The following is a 25133-nucleotide window of genomic DNA, read 5'->3' on the forward strand; positions in this document are numbered from 1 at the left end:
TGTGCCATAATCATTTTTACAGATGCCTGTTAACAGTCGTGTGGAGGAAGCATTTGAAGGACACACACCTGTCTCTCTGGATATGTTCCCTTCCTTCCTTTCACTTGCTGTCTTCTCAACATTCTGATTCCTCTCCTGTATCCTCTTCTGATTCCTCTCCTGATTCCTCCTCTGATTCCTCTCCTGATTCCTTTCCTCTCTGGAGTCCTCTCCTTTCCTCTCTTAATTCCTCTCCTCGGGACCTTCTTGAAACTGTTGGAGGCGTTTTACAGTGCATGCTGGCCCACAGTGACATAGCTCAACTTCTGTTTTTATAATAATGTAAAATCTTCAGAAATCCAGGCATACTTTGCCTTGACAGTTTAGCATGCCTCCTTGTATTATGCAAACACATCAAGTTGGTGATAAATCAAGCAGAACAGACCTTCTGTCTACCCCAGGCTTTTGTATTTTGTCATTATGAGCAGCAACGCTCTTTTTCTTTTTATTCATTTTTGGGGTAATAATGGCTGACAGTGTGGAAAGCGTCCACCACCTCTCTAGCTGCCTACCATGAGCCTTTCTCATTCCAACCAAGCCAGTGAGGCCGAGAGAGCCGGTAATTCTCCCCTCATTTTGTGCCCGCGAACGGGACTAAGTGTTACAGCGTTTAACCACAGCGTGCAGCATAGAGCCACAAGCATAATACTCACTTAATCCCCAGCTGCCATGCATGGTTAATTCCATAAATGTCGTCTCCATTGGTCCAGAGGAGAGAGAGGGCCCCCTGCCCGGAGAGCCAGGATGGCACTAGAGCTGTCAGCATGGACTTCTGTATTTAGTCCACGGGCCTCAGACAGCAGCCCTCACGGCACCAGGGCCTCGCAACAGGTGGTTTCACTGGGATCCTTTTCCTCTCAGCTTCACCGCATGTTTTCTTTCTCTGCGCAAACTGAAGTTTGACTGGAGGGAAAATGTCATTTTTTATTCCTCTCTGTGTTGTCATCTCGCTGATCGCCTACACGTGATGTCTGGAGGACCTGATGCTTGTATTGTTCTCAGGCTTCTCCTCTTTCAGACGCCCGTTGGCAAATGCACGACTTGAGTCTTTTTGAGTCATCTGTTATTTTTGTATGAACATTTGTCTTAACTGCACCAAAGGTGGGGGATTTGTAGCAATGCACACAATCTTACTGAGTGGGCAGTTTGTATTCAGAGTTGGCAGTGGCCTCATGGCGCTTTCTATACGCACATGCTGAATTTCCTACGTGGCTGTTAGATATTATCACACTGGAAAATGGACTTGCAGGACAGCTGGCGACTTTCAAGCAATTGTGTGTGTGTGTGTGTGTGTGTGTGTGTGTGTGTGTGTGTGCGTGCAGTCACAGCTTGTGTTTACACTACATTAAATATGCTCATCTTTTTTTCCTCCACTTTTTTCATGTTTCTGTTTCACTAAGTGTGTGTGTGTGTGTGTGTGTGTGTGTGTGTGTGTGTGTGTGTGTGTGTGTGTGTGCCTGCCTGCCTGCGTGCGTGCGCCTGCGTGCGTGCCTGCCTGCTTGTGGGAATTAAGCAAGGAAACTTTAACTCCATACCCCAAGACACACAACTCTTTTGCAGAAAAACACACCAGGACACTGTGACTACCCAGCTCTCATTCCAGGGAAATTCAAAACAGATATATTGCGAACAAATTTGATTTAACCTGTCAAAACATTAAGAGGTATTGGATCTCAGTGCCACACATATCAAACATTCCTTTTCTACTAGTAACCTCATGCTTGGATTTTCCTGTGACAAACATGTTGGTGTTCCAACATACCCAAGGATTTTCATGACAAACAGGCAGGCTGTCTGGGTTTGAACAGGACTTGAATCATTCCTCAATTCTGGATCGAATTAATTTCCATCCACTCTGTCTAATTCAGTTCCGTCAGTGCTGAAGATGAGGTGGTTGTTGGGAGGTTTTAGTGAGGGATGGGGTGCTGCTGCACAACACTTTGATTTATTTACCCTTTGGCAACGCTAGAGGGGAGGGCAGAAGAATTCTCCGTCATTATGTGGAGGGAGCTGTCTACTGTAGAAAGGTTTAAGTGATCTTGAGAGGCACTAGATTACGGTGGGCCCCCCGCAGCTGAGGGATGGCGATTTATAACCTTTGAGCCTCGTAATGAAACCCTGTGCACCTGCCCACCCTGTGGAAAGTAGAGGAGATTGCGTTTGGCCTGCCTAATTAGCCAGTAGTGTGTTTACATTATGATAAATGACTTACCAGAGTGGATTTTTGGGTTTGAACTTCCAGAAAATGGACTCAATGGGATATCATTAACATTAAACTTTTAATGTTTATTGTAATGATGTCAACCCTTGTGGATATTGGTTACAGTTTGATGTCTTTACAGGAGAAATGCAGATGAGCTGGGTATGTTTTCCACTGTGTGGCAGAGGCTAATACTCCCTAGGTGGGGGTAGGGGGGTTGAGGGTGCTGAATGAGTAGATTAACCACAGGAGAAATGGCACAGACAACGTAAGCCACAACTTGCCCACAGTGGAACAAAGTCTGCCCTAAATGTTCAATGTAACACTATATGCAGTACTCAGGCGCGTGTGTACACTCATACGTATACATAAGCTCATGCAAAAACATTATTTTTCTGCTCCAATGACTTATAGTGTGTTTCATTTGTAACTCACCATAGGCCCATAGCTCCATCTCTTATTTAGGGACTGTTTGGGGGGGAGCTGAGAAGAATGCCGACTCTCTCTTCGCTGCATGTCTGCACAGCATGACATCAGTTTGAAAATGTTGTGGAAAGTATTAAGATGGCGGGTATCAGAAGCCGTTTCAACTACTGATTCTTCTCCCCTGTCCATTATTTTCACGCGACCCTAATTTTGCATCATATTTTTGAGTTTATAAATTACTGATTAAAACCTAAAATAGTTAAAGAGAGGGCTAAAAACAACCCCCGGCAGTAAGCAGAAATAGGATATTAGACATCTGGGTTGTGGAGAAATAACTTGTTTTAGGTAGTAGTCCTCTAATTTGGTGTAATGTCTCCTTTTGATTCTGCCATAGATTATCAGACCAAGGCGTGCGCTCTCTTTGATCGGTCTGTTAATAAGCCTTTATGATGGCAGTCCAAGGACTGCAAGCCAGCAAAGACCACTAAATGATACACACATACATAGACAGACACATACTTCACCACTATCTAAATTGGAATGTGAATGAATAGCAAATCATAGCCTGACAGTTATCAACCATCAACCAACTAGCAGTAAATTCACATACTGTAGCAGTCAATAACTCAAAAAGAACATCTAGTTTCTTCTGTTTTACACAATTAACTCTTAGCAGAAACCTGGCTTGAGAGTTCATAAGATTCAAGACAAAAAAACAAGACCTTAAGTCAATGGGGAATATAGTTAATGAGAAAACATCCAATAATGTTATATATAGCTTTTCACAAATGTAAAAGCCTTAACCAAGAGAGATATGTCTCCAAGAGATATGTGTATGCAGAAAAGAAGAAAATTAAAATTCATGTCACCAGGAGAAAATGTGAAGAAAGTGTTTGAGTGTGATATCCAAGGAAACTGTTTGGCCGAGTGTTATGCTGTCCTCCTTCACCTACAGCAAAGACAGCTGTCATAAAACTGAGCTGCACACTACAATATGTGATTTTGGACATCGAGCTCTGGAGGTGTTTGCCAAGACATGAAACGACCATAAATCGCATTGCACAGCTGCGGGCTGCATACAGTTGTGTCTGAATATAGAAACCCTCACAGACACACATACTGACACAAAACATTTTTTTTTAGGTATATTTTAAATTAATGTGTCTCTTTCTGTCTCCTTTCCCTTCGTCTCTCTTTTCATCCCAACCTCCAGCTGGGTTCAGGAGAAGCTTCCGTCTGAGCAGGAAGGACAAGAAGACCAACAAGTCTATGTACGAGTGTAAGAAGAGTGAAATGTATGACATGGCTGATGTGCCCACTTATGAGGAGGTCACCCTTTACCGCAGGCAGAGTGGGGCTAAACACAGGCTGGTGGTTCTAGTAGGTGAGTAGAGAGCTTGACTCCAAAAATGTTATCTAAAAATGCCACTGTTGTCAAGCTCTGATGTCACTGCTTACCTCACACCTTGCTTTTGCGGGGGGGCTCTATTGCTGTTAAACTTGGCACCATAGATTTGAATAAAACTCCCAGCATGGTGACACATAAAGCTCACAGAAACGACTCTGTGACTCAGAGTTTTGCACCCCCAGATTGCTTGGCCTTACCTTCTCACGACCCCCAACCCAGAAATGGGCTTCCCAATGAGGGAACTCACACACAGTCATCCTGGGCCTCCTTAATTTAGATTTGAAGCACTTAGAGGAATCGACAGAGCAGACCACGTAATAATCAGTCACATTTAGTACTTTCATTTACGGCACCTCACTCTCAATGTCCTTTCAATTTTTCAAGCCCATGGAATTGTTAACACTTGCCTCGAGGAGCGGGTTACAAAGCCCTCCAAAGAGCTTCATAACGTGCCAAGGTCTTGAAATGAATTTAGCGGTTTCTCATTCTGTATTTGTGGTTGGAAGACGAGTGTTGCCAGTGAATAGTGGAACAATATGCTAAGCCAGGTGCAACAGCACATACTTTCTCAGGACCAACTGTACCATCAGTGATCATTTTCACATTTTCCTTATTAGTTTTGTTACTTGTGACAAAAATGACAGGAATGTCTCAGACACAGATGGAACAAAACATTCCTGCCTCTATTTCCATTCATCAAGGGAAGAGATATACTCAAAAGTTGGGTCCAGCTTTTATCTTTTCATTTCACATATTCTGACAGCAGTTTGTAAGATTAATCTAGAAGTGAACACCACTGGCAACAAGGTCTCTCTTTTTTTGTCTCACGCATGCTCTCTGCAGAGTTGTTCCTAGCCTGATTGACCAGGCCTTGGTTCACTTAAATACACCTCACAGAGCATGGACTTCATCAGGCGTGTTGCTAATTAGCAAGCCCATTTTCCTGCCAGCATGTCACAACCTTACACAGAGGATGCTGAACCTCTCCCACCTGTCATGCTAATGTAAATATTTTCAATTAACGTCCATAATTTGGAGGACAACCTATGGACAATTTCACACGTAATGAAGCGAAGGGCCAAGGAAAGATCTGCTTTATGTTTCTTTGCCTCCCTACTCTCTTTCTTCCTCTCCCCGGAGTCTCTTGATTTTTTTTATTCAAAATCTTTTCCTTTCCACTGCTTTTCTCTGTAACTGCTCTTTCCTTTTGCTGTTCAGGGGTGAGTCACTTTATTCCTCAATGTAAGGGCATGTTTTTTTCAACACTACATTTAAACTATTTAAGCAATTGATAAGTTTAGAAATTCAACAAGCAAAATCCCCACTTTCAACCTGTACTCTGGCCATTTTCAATTTTTATCCGAGCAATTGACCTTTTACAGCACATATGAGGTTTACAGTGATAACAATTCAATTAAATTTTATATATAGTATCAAATCATAACAAGAGTTATCTCAGTTAGACTACATTGTAAATATATCACCACACATTCATAACCTTGTGATTCAGTGAGAGTGAGCCCAAAACTTGTAGAAAGTATGTTTTTGTGACATTTCTTTATTTACATTTTTTCAAAAAGAAAAATCAATAGCAAACATCGGTCTCCTCGGCTGTGAACCTCTCCTGGCGTGCGCCCATGGATGTATTTAGAGCGTGTGCCTAGCGAATCCGCCATTATAATTGCAATCCGACATGGAACAAGCGCGCCTGCTTTTAAAGGGAACGTGAGATAACGCTCTGATTGGTTTATTGCACGTTACGCCCAAACCACACCTATGAGTAATGTAGCTACTTCAGACCAACCCATTTTAGATTTGCGTCGGGCGCAAGAGTCATTATCCCGCCGGTATAATAGCAACAGCCCGAGATCCGCCCACAAAGCTACTTGCGTTTGCCTCAGTTTTGTCTGAGTTTAACATCAGAAAATTGTAGGTCATTCATGATTTTATATCTTTAATGCATGCTTTAAGTTTAGCTAACTGACTGGTTTCGTCTGGCTTGATTGATAGGTATAATTGGGTGTCATCTGCATAACAGTAAAAGTTAAATGAGTGTTTCCTAATAATATTACCTAGAGGAAGCATATATAAGGTGAATGTAATTGGTTCACGCACTGAGCCTTGTGGAACACCATGGCTAACTTTAGCCTTCCTGGAGGATTCATCATTAATATTTAACAAATTGAGATTGATCAGATAAATAGGACTTAAACCAGCTTAGTGCAACTCCTTTAATGCCACCTAAATGTTCCAGTCTCTGTAATGGGATGGTATGGTCAATAGTGTCGAATGCAGCACTAAGATCTAGTAAGACAAGTACAGTGACAAGTCCTTTGTCTAAGCAGTTAGAAGGTCGTTAGTAATTTTCACCAGTGCCGTCTCTGTGCTATGATGCATTCTAAATCCTGACTGAAAGTCCTCAAATAAACTATTGCTATGTAGAAAGTGACATAACTGATTAGCGACCACCTTCTCAAGGATCTTGGAGAGAAAGGGATGATTAGATATAGGTCTATAGTTGGCTAAGACCTCAGGATCGAGGGTGGGTTTTTTCAGAAGAGGTTTTATCACAGCATCTTTAAATGACTGCGGTACATAACCTGTTAATAAAGACATTGATCATATCTAGTAATGAAGTGTTAACCACGGGTAACGCTTCTTTAAGTAACCTCGTTGGGATGGGGTCTAAGAGAAAGGTAGATGGCTTAGATGAAGAGACCTCAACTTAGGGCTGCACGATTATGGAGTCACGATTATTTTGGTCAATATTGAAATCAAGATTATTAAAGGTCCAATGACATGGTGCTCTTTGGATGCTTTTATATAGGCCTTAGTGGTCCCCTAATACTGTATCTGAAGTCTCTTTCCCAAAATTCAGCCTTGGTGCAGAATTACAGCCACTAGAGCCAGTCCCACAATGAGCTTTCCTTAGGATGTGATAATAATAATAATAATACATTTTATTTGTATTGCACTTTACACGTGAAGGACACATCTCAAAGTGCTACAGGTGCACAGATAAAAACAGTAAATGTTTAAAACAGTTAAAAACAGCAAAAAAAAAAAAAATTATTATATTAAGAAAATGCAATACAAAATAAGTGGGTCTTTAATTTATTTTTAAAAACCTCTATAGACTGTGGTTCCCTCAGGTTGTTTGGGAGGGCATTCCACAGTCGAGGCGCAGCCGCCTGGAAGGCCCTATCTCCCATAGTGCGGAGTTTGGACTTGGGGACCTGGAGTTTGTGGCTGTCAGAGGAACGGAGATGTCGGGTTGGGTTATGTCTATTGGTAAGTTCTTTAAGGTACAGGGGTGCGCTGCCGTAGATACACTGATAGGTCAGGAGACAGATCTTGTACTCAATCCTGAACCTAACAGGAAGCCAGTGAAGTTTATGGAGGATGGGTGTGATGTGCTCAAATTTGCGCACCCTCATCAGGACCCTGGCTGCGCAATTCTGGATGTACTGCAATCTCTGCAGGCTCTTGCAAGGGATCCCAATGAGGAGGGCATTGCAGTAGTCATGTCTGGAGGAGACAAGGGCATGGACCAGCTTCTCTGCATCAGAAAGAGAGAGGAAGGGGCGGAGTTTTGAGATGTTCCGGAGGTGAAAGAATGCAGTCTTACAGATTAATTGGATGTGAGTGTTAAATGATAGGTGGGGGTCAAATCGAACCCCCAGGTTTATTATAGGGGATGTAAGAGGAATGTCATGGCCAGCAAATGAGTAAACGGTCAGAGTGGAGGATCGGAGTTGGTGTGGGGTCCCAATGAGGAGTCCTTCAGTTTTGGAGCTGTTTAACTGAAGGAAGTTGTCAGTCATCCATGCCCCTATCTCCTCCAGGCAAGCATTCAGAGTGGTGAGTGATAATGCGGAGGATGTGGGGTCCAACCTGACATAAAGCTGAGTATCATCAGCATAGCAGTGGAAAGCAACTTCATGCCTGCTGATGATGTTGCCCAGGGGGAGCATATAGATGGAAAAAAGGGTGGGACCAAGGACCGAACCCTGAGGCACTCCACATGTAACTGTGGGGCCTTGACCTGGCTCCCCCAGGGCAACATACTCAACTCTATCAGTCAGGTAGGACCGAAACCACTGAAGTGCTGTGTGTGAGATTCCAATGAAGTGTTGCAGACGGTGGAGGAGGATGGCGTGATCAACATGTCGTCGGCGGCTGAGAGGTCCAAGAGCAGGAGGGGGATGGAGCCCCTAGTCACCAGCCACAAGCAAATCGTTTGTGACCCTGACCAGGGCTGTCTCTGTACTATGGGCGGATCGGAAACCAGACTGGAATTTTTCATAAAGACTATGTGAATGAAGGTGGTTGTGGATTTGAGTGACAATGACTTTTTCAATGACTTTGGAGAGAAATGGAAGGTTAGAGATGGGCCGGTAATTTGATAAAATATCTATGTGCCATTTCTTTGTCTGTAGGTATTGAGGAGGAGAGAGGGAGGGGCAAGGTGGAGAGTGGGGGTGTGGCCTTGACCAACTGCCACTTTGCTCATTTGAAAGCCATGATGTCTCTCTCTCATGGGTGGGCCAAATTCTCTGGGCGGGCAAAGCAGAGAAAGGGGAGGTAACCTCGCTTGTTATGACCTCATAAGGAGAAGATTCCAGATCGGCCCATCTGAGCTTTCATTTTCTCAAAGGCAGAGCAGGATACCCAGGGCTCGGTTTACACCTATCACCATTTCAAGCCAATTGGCCATAGGCAGGCTGGGGGAACTCACATTAATGTTAAAAAACCTCATAAAGTGAAATATTCATTCCATGGGACCTTTAAACACAATTCCTCGTTAACTTTTGGAAAGATGTTGCAATTATTGAATATTAAAAACTGTGAAACAGTTAAACAAATCAACAGAGAAAAACCTTCAACTGTGACATTTCCCTTCATACTTTTCATTCAGAACACAAGACAAAATAAAAGTTTACTGTATGTAATGTGCAAAATACTTGTTTTTTTGTGATCATTAGGAGCCAAAATCATAATCACGATTAAAATTTTGATTAACACACACACACACACACACACAGCCTTACTTCAACTACTTCAAAGTTGATTTCCAAATCCTGATGAGCGACTCATAGCCACATGCCATCACCGTCCAATGTCAACCACATAAAGCACGACTAATATTTGTAAAAAAAGAAAAACCCAGCATAAATTTTGCGGAGCTGATGGAGAGGCGACTGGAGAGTTTCTGCGCCTTCTAGGAGGAGATAATTGCAGGGTTGCAGTGCATGTGTGAAAGGGGCTTTATAGAACAGAACTGCTAGCTATAATCTAAACTATGATAGCATTCAGGACTGATTTCCACGCAGTGGATGTGCTAGTTGTGAACAGGATTTTTCTTTTCTTACGTATTTTTTAACCCCACATAATACGATAGCTAGCTAATTACATGCTCTTTGGCTCTGGAAGTCTCCTGTAGGTAGAAAGCTTGTTAGCCGGACATGCTAACGATTGCAACTTATGTTAACGCCGTTAAACACACAGTGTAATTCTTTCCTTACACTTCTGCTGTTGTGTTTTGGTTTTTAAAGGCAAAAAAATTATTACTTTACACATCTTTACATTAGGAGTATTCCTCTTATTACAGCCCATCTACAGCCTTAAACATGTGGTGAAGTAATGGTTTAGCGAACAGTAAATGTAACACTTCAGAGAAAAAGTAAAGTCTGCTTTATTGTAGTACTTGCAGACAGGACACAACCCTGCATGCCTGACATGACCTTAGCCCAGCTCAGCCCCTTTGCTCCAGCACAATCCCCCCATTATTTTTATATCAAACATCCCCCTCTCTCAAAGCTTTTCAGGAACGCCTCGAGGCCTTTCTTCATTAATGTGGAGGCAAAGGTCCACAGTACCCACTAATGAATGACCTGCTGCCCACCTCTTGCACAGAGTCTGAGATCTGTTTCAAAGACAAATCAAGATGCTTATCTGGGTTTTTATACATTTTAAATCAGACTGCCAATAAAAATATATTTTACATACTGCATGCATAGTTTGACCAAACCACTGATGGTTTTGAAAGAAATCTGATTATTTAACCTGACAAAATGGTGTGCTGATTTCCACATTTTCTTGTAACTTGACACACTGAACTTACAGTAAGATGAATTGAAAGCTTTTAGTTTGGGGTTAAGTCCAAACATATTTTATATACACCAATGCCTAAGTGAATGTTTATCAAAATATATAAAATTGGGACTCTATTTCAACTCCTGTTGAAAATGTAGTAGCAGTCCATTGTAAATGATCTGCTGTGACCACATTGCACCACTGTCATCCTTTAAATGTGGTAGCAGCAGGGCCAGCACTATGAGTAGTGCTGTAATATACCCTGCCCTGGATGTGATGCAGGCTGGGAGGTTTAAGGCTGGGTCGAGGCTCTGGGGCCCAGAAGTAGGGCCTTGCCGGGCCTGGCCTCGACCTCTCGCTCACAGACTGCATGCGATGTGCTCCACGCTTGGCCTGGAAGTTATTAAGCTCGAGATATTAAAAGCAACTTCTCTAATGAGTGCTGTAATGAAAAATGACACTTTTACTGGCACAGCAGTCTGCAAGGCCAGAAGTACCGCAAGAGGGCCAGCGAGAGAGACAAATGGAGGGAGAGAAAAACACATAAACACAATCTAAATATGGCAGCTTAGTCCAGAAAATTTGAAGAGTTATGCCTTTTTTTATTGTGGTGTTCAGATTTATAATGTTGCTGTTGTATTGGGGCATTGTTAAAGACAAACAATGCACAAAGAGGTGGCGTGTTTAGGGTCAGACGGTGGAACAGGACCACAGGGCATAGCTTCTACTTGTAAAAAGACCTGGTGGTGGGTCTGTTGGGCCCCCTTGGCAGGCGGTGGTACAGCTGGAATAAGCTTTAATCGCCATCTGAGGTATTCTGATGAAGGTCTGCTACCATGCATCATTGATATCACAAGTTGCAAGCAAGGGAGCGATGATACAAGGTGAAAATGGTTTTACGAGCGTGCAGAAGTGGGGCCGTTAGTCATACCAAGTGTAGCAGAAATGGCTCTGTTGGGCCCCCATGCCCGGGCCCTGATATCCTCGCTCAGATTCAAGCAAACAAGCTTGTGTAGAGTTTTGTGGCCTGCCGGGAGGACTGTCTGCACCACTGTGATAGGGCTCATAAAAGAGCCTCTTTTACGACGCTCTGCCACCTTCAGCACCTACAACAACATTGGTCCACAGCCTTGTTCAAACAGCACCGCTGCATTCCTCCCGCGCTTCCGAAACAAATTCAAAATGAACTCCATTTCCTCATCTTAATAAATCACCCAAGCTCTCCACCCCCAGGTACTCTTTTAATTTTTTATTTTTTTCTTCTTACTGAAAAACTCCCTCTCCCCAGCTAAGATTGATTGCTGTCTTCGCTTGGCCATGTGCTTGTTTATGAGAGACGCTAACCACAGAATGCCTCGCGCCGTTGGTCCAAAGAGGGTCGTGGTATTTTTCTCTATTTTCTTTTTTTCTTTTTTTTTTTTCTCTCTTTTTGAATTCACAGTGTGAGTGCGCTGAGGAAACAGCTTTTATCACTTACAGCAGTCGCACAATAGGACTCAAACCATGTGTTACTGGGTGCTGAAGTAAAAGGAAAGCATAGGGTGTGAATTTGTCTGTGTGTGAAGGCTGCCAGTGTTCAGATATTATGCTTAAAAGAGCCTTCTTGTCCACACCAATTTATCAGGTTGTGGATCACTCCAGAACCTTTCTGCTTTACACCAGAGGAAATGTAGAGGTGTTGGTCCTCTAGATAGCACGAGAGGAAACAGGAGCACCTTTTCTCTTAGAAATACAGAGCTTGCCTTTTTCAAAATTTTTTCCTTCCCTCTCCCTCACTTTCCACCTAATCCGCATCGCTGAGTGAACTCATTGTCCATTTGTTTTAGATGAGCGGCCTGCTAAACACATTTGCCTGGAGAAGTGAATTTCCAATAGGGTTTGATGCGATTGTAGTGCCTGCCCAGAACGTCAGGCATGCAAGGAATCTCGAGCCCAGATCAAGCGCTGTCTCTAACTGTCCAGCCACTGCAGAGCTCTGGTAAAACACTGAAACGCCAAGCCATGCACTTGTTACTCCAACACTGAGTTGTAGACAGTTCGTTGAAGACATTGATGCCAGTCGGTTCAAATAGTTGATGTAGCACCCGTATAACAACTAACCAAAATTCAAAGAGTAGAAAAAGAAACGGAGGCAAAGCTGTAAAAGAAGAGAGAACATTTGGATATTGATTCAGTGATTTCCACCAAACCAAAACCAGTGTAAACAAGGTTCTATCATTATTTTTTAGTGTTCCTTCAACATTAAATTACTTTGAAGTTTTATTGGACTTTACCATATCCACATGTTAGATAGTTGGCTATTAAATGCTGGACGGGTGCTCAGGTTTTTGAGCCACAGATAAATAAATATACAATACTCCAATAACCTCTCCTGCCTTCCCCTCTCCAACTTATTGCCTCAGTTTCCCCACTGGGAATGTGATGGAAAGTCCAGCTGACTTGTGACAATACTCTTTAAGGTGGCTACCACAGAGGTTTACCTGTTTTGGGTTAATCATATACTACCCTACTAATAACATACACATCTATTGTGCTGTATTGAAATAACTGACCCCAGACAACTCTTTAAAAGGAAAAGGTATCGTTTACTGAAGGTTTGCTTAAATGCACGAATAATATTTAACCTTTAGACTGAATAAAAAAAAAAACATATCACAAAGTACACCCTTTAAATAAGGAAATGGAAATATGGAAATATTCCTTAAAATAATATTACACAAAGTTACTCCTTACACAATTTTCCCAACCCGGTCTCACGCCAGGTCGTGAAATAGTCACGTTATTTCATTTATTAATTTGTGTACACGTCACGATTTTTACGTTTATTTCGTGTACACGCCACGAATTTTGAACGTGTACACGTCGCGATTATCGAACCTGCTCTGGGGGACGCAACAACGGGGAAATGAGGCGCCACAAGCCAGCCACAACAACAGGCCGGACCGCCAATCACGGGACGCGATCCCCGGGCGCAGGGGCACACAACAACGGGGAAAAGAAACGCCACAACAACGGGACGGTTGTGGTTAGGAAAAGAAGAACGGGGAAAGGAACCGTCACACGCGGTGCGTGTATCACAAACTGCCATGAGACCGGGCTGATTTTCCCTCTATGTAGTTTCAACTTAAAACACTTAGAACTTACTCAGACTCTATAAGTAGGGCTGGGTATCGTTCAATACCGTGACTTCGATACCCATTCCTAAACAATTTTTTTTTCAATTTTGTTTTATAATATCCATTTTAACAAATTACATATGACGGCACAAATCTTATTTTCTTCTTCTTTTTTCAGCTCCTACTACGTGAGTCCCGTCTCTGTGTGTAAAGTAGAGTTTTGTAACGTTAGACAGCCAATCACCAATATTATGAGATCTCGGTAGAAGCATGCTGCATGCTTATTGGCTAACTGACACTGATGAGATTTACTCCTTAGGTATTGAAAAAACAAAACAAAAAATTGCAGGCCTGACGGTTGCTCGTGTGCGGGCATTATCTTCATTTATCTTCAACATTATCTTCAGTGAGGCAAACGCACAGAAAGTCCAACTTGCAGTTTGCGGTCAGTCCAGGAAACACGGCTCAAACACGAAAAACGAAACCAGACGCCAGCTAAGGCAAAGTCCTCCTCGGCAGGGAACACATCTCCGTCCTCTTTGGTCCAAAATGGCGTCCTTCAAATCAGCAACTCTCTGCCGTGAACTCCAGCTTTAGCCAGACACACTAGCACTAACTTTTGATCTAAATAACTGCGGTTTGACAAGAAAAGTGCATTATTGTCCACCTCTACAGCTTCATCAGTAAACTTAGATCTTCTCCAAGCTAACTATCTTAGTGTTTTTCAATGTTTCTCAGGGATTCCTCTCCTTTTCTTTTTTTGCCTTTCATTCACCCATTATCACACACATTCATACACCTATGGTGGGGGAGCTGCAATGAAGGCGCTGTCCATCGTGAGCAACTAGGGATTCAGTGTCTTGCTCAAGGACAGGTCAACATGCCGACAGAAGGAGCCAGGGCTGGAACCGCCAACCCTGTGATTAAAGGATGATGAAAAATATTTAGTGATATAAGTAACATAATGCAATATTTAAATTTAAATTTTATTATATATATATATATAACTACTACTTATTCCACATCTCTCATATTGATAATAAAACCAGTAATATATAATTGGGGTGCAGGTGTTATTGTAATGTACTGTACAGTATGTATCTAATGTATTATATACTATGCTGCTTCAATTTTGATCTTTTTTTTAAGTGTCTTTTGAGTCCACCCGGTTCAATGGAGGAGCACTACTAAATATTTAACTTATTGTATATTGATATAATAATTTTGATATTGTCCTATAAATCTGTTAAATGCTGATGGTAGTGTTTAGTATATTTTATGTGATTATAGTTACATAAAAACCTCATTTGTAAATGATTTTTAAAAAAGCACAGCTGTTACTAATAACATTAACAGTGTCAATGTACATTAAGCGAAGAGTGGAAGACATTCAGAATGGCAGCCTGTCTCTTTTGGTAATTAGAGAGAGGTAGTTGTGGATTCTGTGACTTCTTTCATATTCACAATGTGTTTGTGTTTGTGCAGGACCCACAGGAGTTGGCTTGAATGAACTCAAGAGGAAACTGTTGATCTCAGACCCCCAGCACTTTAGTGTGACCATCCCACGTAAGTTCACTCAAGCTGTTGAGGTAATCTCAAGTCACCCAGTAGATTCCATTTGTCTTCTAGTCTTTCCTCTCTGTGTATGCATCGGTTTGTCTTATGTGTGTGTGTGTGTTGTACATTGTGTCTGCCGTAAGCCTTTTACCAGACCATGGTTTTAGATCTGCTATTCATTGGCAAATAACTTGTTTTATTTTATTTTATTAAAGATTATTTTTGGGGCATTTGTAGGCCTTTATTTGATAGGACAGTTTAGACATGAAAGGGGAGAGAGAGGGGGAACGACATGCAGCAAAGGGCCGCAGGTCGGAGTCGAACCCGAGCCCGCTGCGTCGAGGATTGAGCCTCCGTATATGGGCGCGGGCTCTACCAGGTGAGCTACACAGGTACCCGGCAAATTACTTTTTAAAGGGAAATAAAATACCACTTTGCGGCTTTCTCCGCATGCTGCGTTCACAGCAGCTTATAAGAAAACCAGTTGTGTTGTGGGACATCAGAAAACTACACATTGTAGAACAACAGCACATAGAATAATGCTGTTCAACCCACAATAAACATACTTTAAATTATATTGCATAATAGGCTTACAAAACATCCAAAATGCCATATTGGTTACATTTTGCATACAAGTTGTACTTGGATACAAAGTCAGTCAAAGAATCGGTAGCATCCAAACATTGCATTTTTTAGGCTTTTATTCTCTTATTCTATAAATTCTTTCTCTATTTTATCTTAGTTAGGACAGAATATAGGAAGAGAAAGGGAACAAAAAATAGTCATGTTTACATTTTATTTTTTAGATCTGACCTCTTTTTAACTGCAGAATAAAATAGAAATGTTGAGATAGAAATACATTTTTTAAGATTTTATTGTTGTAATGCCATTTTTGCTTTTATTTTGATAGTGAGTCAAGATACAGGTAGCAAACGGGGGAGAGAGAAGAGTAAGACATGCAAGAATGATCCCTAGCAGAAATGAAACCAGGGACATTACGGGCCCTATCTTGCACCCGGCGCAGCGCAAAGCCCGACGCAAGTGTCTTTGCTAGTTTAAGACCAACACAGTTGTCAATTTCCCGTCCAGCGCCAGCGTCGTTAAAATAGCAAATGCACCGATAAAATCCTGCACCGATTGCACCTTTCCAATCAAAGACTGTCCAGGATGTTTCCGGGAGTGGACGCCTCTTGTGAACATTGTGGCGATACCCCTGCTTCATTGTCACATACATTTTGGAACTGTACCCTCATCACCCTTTATTGGTCTAAAATAATTGAGACTTTGTCAGCAATTTTTAATGTTAGACTCCCAGCAGATCCAGTAATGTCATTATTTGGTGTTGTACCTGCAGACATACATTTGAACATCTCACAAATTAATGTATTGTGTTTTGTGATGTTACTAGCCAGACGTCTAATTTTACTAAACTGAAAAATAAAATTCCTCCTACTCATCAAAACCTTCTTAGAGACGTAATGCAATATTTACAAATGGAAAATTTTTTATATTCTTTTAAGGAAAAAAGAACAAACATTTTACTCAATTTGGCAACCTTTTATTAATTATTATAACAAGTAAATTTGGACGGCCCTCCTAATGCCTGATTTGATATATTTTTACTTAATACTTCAAGTGTGTGCAGGATTTTTCTTTTTACGTTTTGTTTTGTTTTCTGTTTATATGCATATTTACACACATTATGTATATATGTAAGTGAATTGTATAAATCTGTTGGAAAATGGTAATAAAAATTGCAAATGCACCTGCGGCCATCTTTGCGCCCATGGGGGGGCTGGTCTTACAGGGAGGTGTGTTCAGGTGAATTCTTGGCGTATTGCTATCTTGAGGCAGCGGGAAGTGATCGCGCCATTGATCAACAAAAACCTGGTCTAAAGTCAATAGCGCAGCACTTCATTGTTATTTTAACAGCAAATTAGTAAAATGCGCCTAGGCTTATGCACAACGCACGCACACTATGCTTGTTACACACACACACACACAGGGAAGTGCAGCAGCACACAAACATGCAAAAGATTATAAATAAAAATATTACGGTGCAAATCCTCCATCACAATAGCAATGTGCCAAGGTCCAAACGCGCCTGGCTTTTAAAGGGAATGGGAGATGACACTCTGATTGGTTTATTGCACGTTACAGCCAAAACACAACTATGAATTAATGAAGAAACTAAGTACAACCCTTTTGAACCATGCGCCCGGCGCACGGACCCTCTTTTCCGCCGTCAAACTAGCAAAAGTGGATTTGGACACGCCCTAAACGCACCTGCGCCAGGCGCTTCACGCCATGCGCTTAGATCGTTAAAATAGGGCCCTACATGCTTCATAACCACTAGGCCACCGGGACACCCAAGCAAAAAACTTTATCACCAAGTGTTATTTCTATGTTCTGTAAACATTTCTGGCAGTAAGTGAGCTCTCAGTATAACCGATGTGGCCTAAGGACAACTTACTGTAAACATCAAGCTGTTCAGAAAGATGGAATAAGCATTAAAGATTGGTGGTGTTGGTGAGCTGCTGAGGACCCTCGTCAAACATACAAAACTGACACTAAAGCTCGGTTCTCATGGGGATAAGTTGCCTCCCTCTCTGCTCTCTACTTCTCAATCCATTTGTGCCCAAGAAGCCTCTTGTACACCTGTCCACCAAGACAAACACGTTGGATACACATTCTCAGAGAAATGTAAGCACACACGATGGCAGACTACACAGCGCCCCAGCGCACCCCGTGAGATTTTAGCAACAAATCAAATGAATCACTTTAGGTGAAGGATGTTTAGCTTACTTGCTCCAGTTTAGTTTTCACAGTGTGTGAGAGTGCTTGTGCTGTTTGAGCGATGAATGTCCAGTCTAAGACACACACACAAACACACACACACACACACACACACACACACACACACACACACACACACACACACACAAGGAGCTGCCAGGCAGTGAGTAACACCCAGGGCACGGCTGGTTCTCTTAAGGCCCAGGCGGTTGTTTCTCCTCCTGTGTAATTGTCAGCTTTTCACAGTCTGCCTGACAAGCTCTGAATGACGGAGGAAACTGGGTTTTTCTACCTCCTGAAGACATGCCATTCCACTGCTTCATGTATTGGCACCAAGCTACTCACACTCCTCTCTTTCACAGCTTATTTCTCACTTTCTTTCCGTCTTTTTCTGTCTCTTTCCTCCACTGCCTCTTCCCTATTTTTATTTTCCTTTTAAGGACCCAACGACAGCTTGCCAAAGTTCTGAACACCATCCAAATGACTGGTTCTCCAAGTCTTGCAAGCTTTGTTTTTTTGCAGTTCTGAGATGTCCCAAAGCCAGCACGTCGGGACAAATAAATCTTTTTGATTTATACAATTAAGCAGGGCAGTGGCATTAGTAATTGCGTAGTTAACATCTGGGGCTTGGAGGGAAACTGCGACATGACTTTGAGGAAATATGAGGACCGCTGATATTAATTGCCGGGTTTGTTACATGCCGTGTGGCATAATGGATGTGTACCAGTGAAGTCTGACACTAGAAATGTCCCTGATGTTAAAATCCCATCGGTGGGGCCTTTTTTCCACTAGGCATGTTAATTGTTTTCAAATGTGACCTGTTATGCTGTGTTTTAATAGAGCCCAGACAGACTGATTCTGACCCATATAGAAGACGTATGGCACAAGTCCTGGCTCTCATTGAGAGGAAAGAGACTTGGAAAGTATCTTGTCTCCCTCTTTTTTTAATGTTTGATTTCTGCCAATGGACACATGGATGTGTTTAACACTTGCTGTTGTTTCGGATTAAGTCCGAAAGCAGTACCCCTTTTTCTTAATTTGAAAACCGGAGTTTTGGAGACCACCAGCTTGTGGCCCCGGTTAAGCTATTTTTTTTCTCTCTCCCTCTCTGCTTGTCGCTGTAAAATGTAAACCAGCCGTCTAACAAACACAAGGAGCATTGCAATAAGCCATTAGAGTAGGGGGTTAAACTTTTTGATTCCAATCCAAGTTTACTGATATTTTCCATGATTTGGGATTGAACGGATGCACATTCTTTTGTTGCACTGTAATTATTTTCTGCGCCACAAAACAGATGCCAAAATAATGGATGGTGTTAGTCTAACTACCGAGAGGCTGTTTGGCTGTGTCTGACACATTTCTGAATGGGAGGTATAAATATATGTTATCTTATGACAAGGCTGTTTTGGCCTTCCCTCTCATGTTTTTCCTACTGTTGTCTGGGGCTGACGACAGAAAGTCATTGATCTTCTTCAGTGTCCTCTCCACCACAGTAGGATTTATGGCTGTCTTTCCTTTTCAAGCAAGTGACGCATTGTATAAATCACACCATTGGTTTTCCATGAACCCTGTAGATCAGTCTGGACCCTGTAAAGGAAAGGCACTGGTCCACTAACAGGGCACAGCCTCAACACATGCTTACAAAATGAACAACTCGGAGGAGAGTAAAGCAGAGCTTGGCAGTTTTGGTTACAGGTGATAAAAGTTTAATAGTTTGTTTTGGAGCTGGTTGGAGTGTCTGACGGGTGTACACTCTCCCCTCTGACCTTTGGAGTACTCCTGAAAGGAGCCAGAGTGTGAGTCGACTCCTTGACCCTTACAAGCCCTTCCAGCGCTGCCTGCTCACGTTCCCCTCTTGTGCTGCCCCCACTGCCAATTTTACAGCGAGGCTTTATGGTTTATGGCCAAGTAAATGTAGAGACTTGATGTTAATGAGAGCTCCCAAACTCAATTAACTTACAGAGGCTAACACTGGCGGCTAACGCCACAGCTTCTGTTTCTACAGGCCCTGCAGCCACATTACAAGAGACAAATTTAATAAGACACAGTAAACCTCTGCTGAATGTCACTTAAGTGTCTGACTTTAGTGCTGCAGCACTACAGGTTGTGTATTTTATAGTGCTATTACACAATAATATACACAAGGGTTGGCATGGCCCAGTGTGCTGTGTTTCAGACTTCTAGCGATGTTAATAAGGGGCTCGGTTTAGATGCTTTTAGCCCCAACAGTGAGTCAGACAGTCTGGGTTTGAGGTAATCACTCCTTCTCTTCTCCTCTCTCACAGACACAAGTCGGGCCAAGAAGAACCAGGAGAGCGACGGCGTGGAGTACCACTTCATCTCCAGACATCTCTTTGAGACGGATATCCACAATAACAAGTAGGCACAACTGTGTCCGGTATAAGTAAAGAAAACTGACTGACTGACCCAACAAACTTTCATATTTCACCTTTATACGGTGGACATGGACTACAGATATTCATGATGTCAATATTTACAACTTATAAACTTTAAAACGTCCCTCTGCTGCCCTGTGGGCAATTTCCAATTAAGACCGAGAACGCAGTAAAGTTTAAACAACTTAATATCAGGTCACACAACAACTTTTTTTCCATATGCAGTGGTTATTCACCTATACTGTAAATATGCATATATTTGCAGTATAGGGGAATAACCACTTTTTACCAAATCATTTTTTGTTTTATTTTGTATGAAGACTCTTCATCTCTTCTCTTAAAACACCTGAACAAATGTGCAAGTTCTTTTAGATCTTTTCTATTTGTCTGTTTCCAAAACAAATGCACTTTTTCCAGGAGATTTCTTTACTAAAATATAATTTTTTGAATTGTAATCTCGCACTGCCAGACCTTCCTCCACAGCGCTGCGGAGGAGGGTCTCGCTAGTCCATACAACTGGGATGGGAGAAAAACGTGCTCTGGTTTATTGGCATTTCTTTAAACCAATCACAATCGTCATGGGCGGCGCTGAGTGCCAGATGCAACAACGGTGCCGCTGCAAAATAGCCTCAGGAAGGAACTTGTTTTGGTGGAACACGTGTACGCTCAAAAGTAGTTTTAGTCGTGCAACAGAAAACTCTGTTTGGACAGCTGTCTCGATTTACCCTGCAGAAATTTGACACTGTTATAATAGCTGTTATAATATAACAACTGATGTCTGTGTGTCTGTCTGTCTGTCTGTCTGTCTGTCTGTCTGTCTGTCTGTGTGTGTGTGTGTGTGTGTGTGTGTGTGTGTGTGTGTGTGTGTGTGTTTGTGTCTGTGTTCAGTTCAAGTTTATTGTCATATGTATATTAGTACGAAGTACCACAGCAATGAAATACAATGTGCCTTAGCACTCTCTCAGCACCAGTCAATAATAATTTTAAAACATAATAGCGTTTAAAAACATCTAGAATATCCAAACACAATATACATAAGTGACTAAGTTCAGACCACAGCCCTCCTTCCTGTTGTACTATCTATCGTTCAATAACCTTATCACCTGGGGGTAAAAACTATCCCGTTGGGATGCTCTGCAAACGTCTCCCTGATGGAAGGAGGGAGAAGAGATTGTATGCCGGATGACTAGAATCCTGCAGAATACCTCGTGCCTTCTTAGTGCTGCATTTCCAGTAAATGTGTTGGAGCGATTCAAGGGGAACCCCGATGATTTTAGATGCAGTCCTGACCACTTTTGTCAGAAGATTAAGGTCATGTGAAGTAGCCCTGCCAAACCACACTACAATGTTACCTGTCAGTATACTCTCAATTGTACAGTGGTAAAAGTTCTGTAGAATGTTAAGGGACATACCATACTTCTTAAGACACCTCAGAAAATAAAGCCTCTGATGTGCCTTCTTAATGGCACAGCTGATATGGAAGGACCATGTGAGGGTGTCTGAAATGTGGATGCCTAAGAATCTAAAGGTGTTAACAGTTTCAACTGGAGAGTTGTTAACAAAGACAGGTGTATGTGTGGGTTTGTTCTTTCTAAAATCTATGATGACCTCCTTATTTTCCCCACATTGAGAGACAAATTATTTCTGTTGCACCACATGATCAAATTACTCACCTCATCTCTATAGGCAATTTCATTATTGCTGTCATTGAGTCCTATCACAGCAGTGTCATCTGCAAATTTCATTATTACTATTCATACTCACTATTAGTGGGGTGTTTAGCAATACAATCATAGGTATACAGACCGTATAATAAAGGACTGAGACAGCAGCCTTGAGGGCCCGTTTTTAGCGAGAGTGTGTTTTTAGTGTCAACACCAAATGTGAGGGGGTGCTTTTAAAAAACCCCCCCCCCCCCACAAAAAAAAAAAAGAAAAAGCCCCAACCCCTAAAATAAAAAAAAAAAAAAAATAAAAAAAAAACAACAAAAAAACTCTGATAAATACTATCCTGACATTACATTGCTTCTCTAGAATATAAACAGCTCACTTTTTGATCTGTATGCAAATTGTAATGGATCAGTTAAGGCAGGTATGCTATTGTTGATATATGTCTTCACAAGCTGTTCAAAACACTTCATAATCTGTGTGTGTGTGTGTGTGTGTGTGTGTGTGTGTGTGTGTGTGTGTGTGTGTGTGTGTGTGTGTGTGTGTGTGTGTGTGTGTGTGTGTGTGTGTGTGTGTTATAATATCCCGTAATAGAACAACTTTATACTCGAAATATTTGGACTTTTTTTTCCAGTAGAAACTTTATTCCCATAACATTTATGACAAATGCTATGACTTTATTCTCAAAATCTGTTTTTTCCCTTACAGAGGCCTCAAATACTTAATGCATGCATTTCAGTCAGTTAAATTGTGATTTTAATGTTCACATTTGAGAAGCTGGAACTAGCAAATGTTTGCCATGTTTTTCTTGCCATGACTTGAACCAATAATTGCTTTCCTTAGCTCATTACTAGGATTAATGGACTAATGTTTCATCTCTGATCACATTAGAGGGAATGACATGTATCCCAATCACATTTATAATAGGTTTTATTAGGGTTTATTTTGCTATTTCAAAGTTGAACGAATAAAACAGTTTTTAGAACATGTGCAATTTGAGTCTCGTCACTCTAATAAAAAAACAAGAGAATCCCTCTGGACCACTAGAGGCAGTGCAACAGTCTGACTGGTCCAGCACTTGCTGCCACTGTTCAAAGACAGCCTCCCTGTTGTCGTCTGTGTCTCTCTTTAACGGAGTGTGAGCTGGTGTTGACAGGGCCGGGCCCTGTGTTGGTAACAGATCTCCAGACAGTGGCCCCAAGGTCTCCTGTCTCTGCTTCCTCCTTTCCTGAGGCGCTCTTTGCGAATGCAGCCACACCACGGCCCGCCTTGACATTTGTGGCCAACAAATTGAAATGCAAGTTGTAATAGTCATAAGAATGATTGATGTCTTTCTGCTGGTCTCACACAAGCTGGAAGGGGGGCGGGAGATATACTGTAGGGTGCACATGCAAAACATTTATGCACGCAAACACACAGTGGGAAGCCTGTGGTGGTGAGGGCATAGTGTCAGAGCATGTAGAGAGAAGAAGGGAAAGGGGGTGCTGTATATTTAGGCCATGTTGCGGTGTAGGTCGAGGCATGCAATGTTTTTCAGGGAGTCGGAGGGGTGAGTGACAGAGCTATGATGTGGGATGGATGCGTGGGACACTCCACGCTGAAATTACAAGGCAGCAAAGTAGACGAGGAGTGAGATGACCTTGTTTGCGTTATGCCCCATTGCATGCAGCAGAAACAATGCAGAAATAAAAGGGTCCACAACAACGTGTGTTTAGCTTGAACAACTTTCCCAAGGGAAGCCCTGTTCCGTGTCAAAATGGCAACAATTCATACTCTCAATATAGCCAAACCTCCACTACACTGGCACGCCTTCCTGTAAGCTATATACCTTCCACCTCTGACGACAAACGGCGCAAAATGCTGCAAGGTGTGAGTTTTTTCAATACAGGCTACTGTAAGCTCTTAAATCAATTTCCCATAACCAAATATGAGGTTTGTTCGAGACTTAAGCTTCCTTTAAAAAAAAAAAAAAAAAGGCTCAGTAAAACTTTCTTACATGGGCAATTACCATAAAATTCTTTTTACATGGCATCAGCTACACAGAGGCAGTCATTCTGCCCGTTGCTCGTCCTATTAGCTTCAAATTCTTTCCACTCTTCTCGCTGCCTTTTTTTTTCCTCGTTGTTTTTAGCTAAAAATACACTGGTGGCTTTTTCCTCATGACAGCTGATTGCTGTGAAAGGGGGAAGATTATCTGGTGGAGAAGTGTTTTTGTTTGCTTGCGCCCAGGCAGTTGCTTGCTGGGCTAAAATCCTCATGGATTAAAGGAGGGATAGGCAGTCGGGGGCTTTGTGGTCTTTCTGGAACAAACAGGTGTTACTAATTGAAATAGTTGCATGGGAGATTATTTAAAAATACGCTCGCCCAAACCGTCTGGTTTTCCAATTCAGCTTGAGAATGCTATCTTCAGATCTGTCAGCGGTTGAAAGAGTAATCCTCCTGTCTCTGTGGATTTGTAGGGTTTTTATATATCATTATTTCTAAGATAAATCTCAGGAGCGTGCTGACACAGTCGACCAGATTAGGACGAGATTCTAATGTTACTTCGAAAGGGACATTAGTGTTGCATTAGACACTAATCCCTGCACAAAAATGGTGTTTTCTTACTTAACAATCTTCTCATCTCTTCTCTCTTTCAACCTCTCAGGTTCATTGAGTATGGCGAGTACAAAGGGAATTACTACGGAACGAGTCTAGACTCGATACGCTCCGTCCTCTCCAAGAACAAAGTGTGCTTATTGGATGTCCAGCCTCATGTAAGTGACACAAACCCTTCCTCTCTATCTCATTTGAATCTTACCATCCCACACTTCCCTGTATTTTTAACCTTTTTGCACCATTGCCCCTACCTACCTCAGAAACAGATCTATCTCATCCCTGGCTTTCCTGAGGCCTTGGCTGCCTACTAGGTTAGCAAAGTGGGTTTTAAAGGGGGCATTTTCAGGGAGCAATAACCGCTAATTTCCTCTATTTGAAGATTTCCTCTTCGGCTTATGTCTTGGGTGGTGGCGATCAGACCCTACATAAATGTCCGGCTTGTCGCTGAGCCCCAAGAAACCTCTGAGCATGATTCCCATTAGTCCAGGGTCGGGCCCGTATCATCCAGCTGCTGCCCCATCAGCTCCTTTGTTTGTTTTTGCTCAGTGGATAATGACAGGCACAAATACTTCATTATATAGATTAGCCTGGCAGGTTCTCAAACCACCCCGGTCTGAGCAGCAATGAGAGTCAGCCCCAGAGCCCTCGGCTAAAGTGTGTGAGAAAGAGTCTGCGGAAGCTCATGTGGGTGTATGTACATTTGCGTCTGTGCTTTTTTGCTTTATGAATACATTTGTGGTGTTGTGTAAGCTGACCCCCCCACCCCTTCCTCCACTATGGCAAGGCAAGGCAGCTTTATTTGTATAGCACATTTCAGCAACAAGGCAATTCAAA

At 42.2% G+C, this 25133-nt stretch overlaps 1 protein-coding gene across 5 annotated transcripts in view; it reads left to right on the plus strand.

The window, feature by feature from the left end:
• Positions 1 to 25133, plus strand: part of mpp7a (membrane protein, palmitoylated 7a (MAGUK p55 subfamily member 7)) — a 173412-nt gene that overhangs the window by 136817 nt on the left and 11462 nt on the right. For all 5 annotated transcript variants that reach the window (XM_039789958.1, XM_039789954.1, XM_039789956.1 and 2 more), the window contains 4 exons: positions 3879 to 4049; positions 14771 to 14851; positions 19924 to 20017; positions 24349 to 24457. In XM_039789958.1, coding sequence (XP_039645892.1) covers positions 3879 to 4049; positions 14771 to 14851; positions 19924 to 20017; positions 24349 to 24457 — 455 coding nt within the window. The remainder of the gene's footprint in view (positions 1 to 3878; positions 4050 to 14770; positions 14852 to 19923; positions 20018 to 24348; positions 24458 to 25133) is intronic.

The sequence above is a fragment of the Perca fluviatilis genome, chromosome 22, assembly GCF_010015445.1.
Source record: "Perca fluviatilis chromosome 22, GENO_Pfluv_1.0, whole genome shotgun sequence".
Taxonomy (NCBI): domain Eukaryota; kingdom Metazoa; phylum Chordata; class Actinopteri; order Perciformes; family Percidae; genus Perca; species Perca fluviatilis.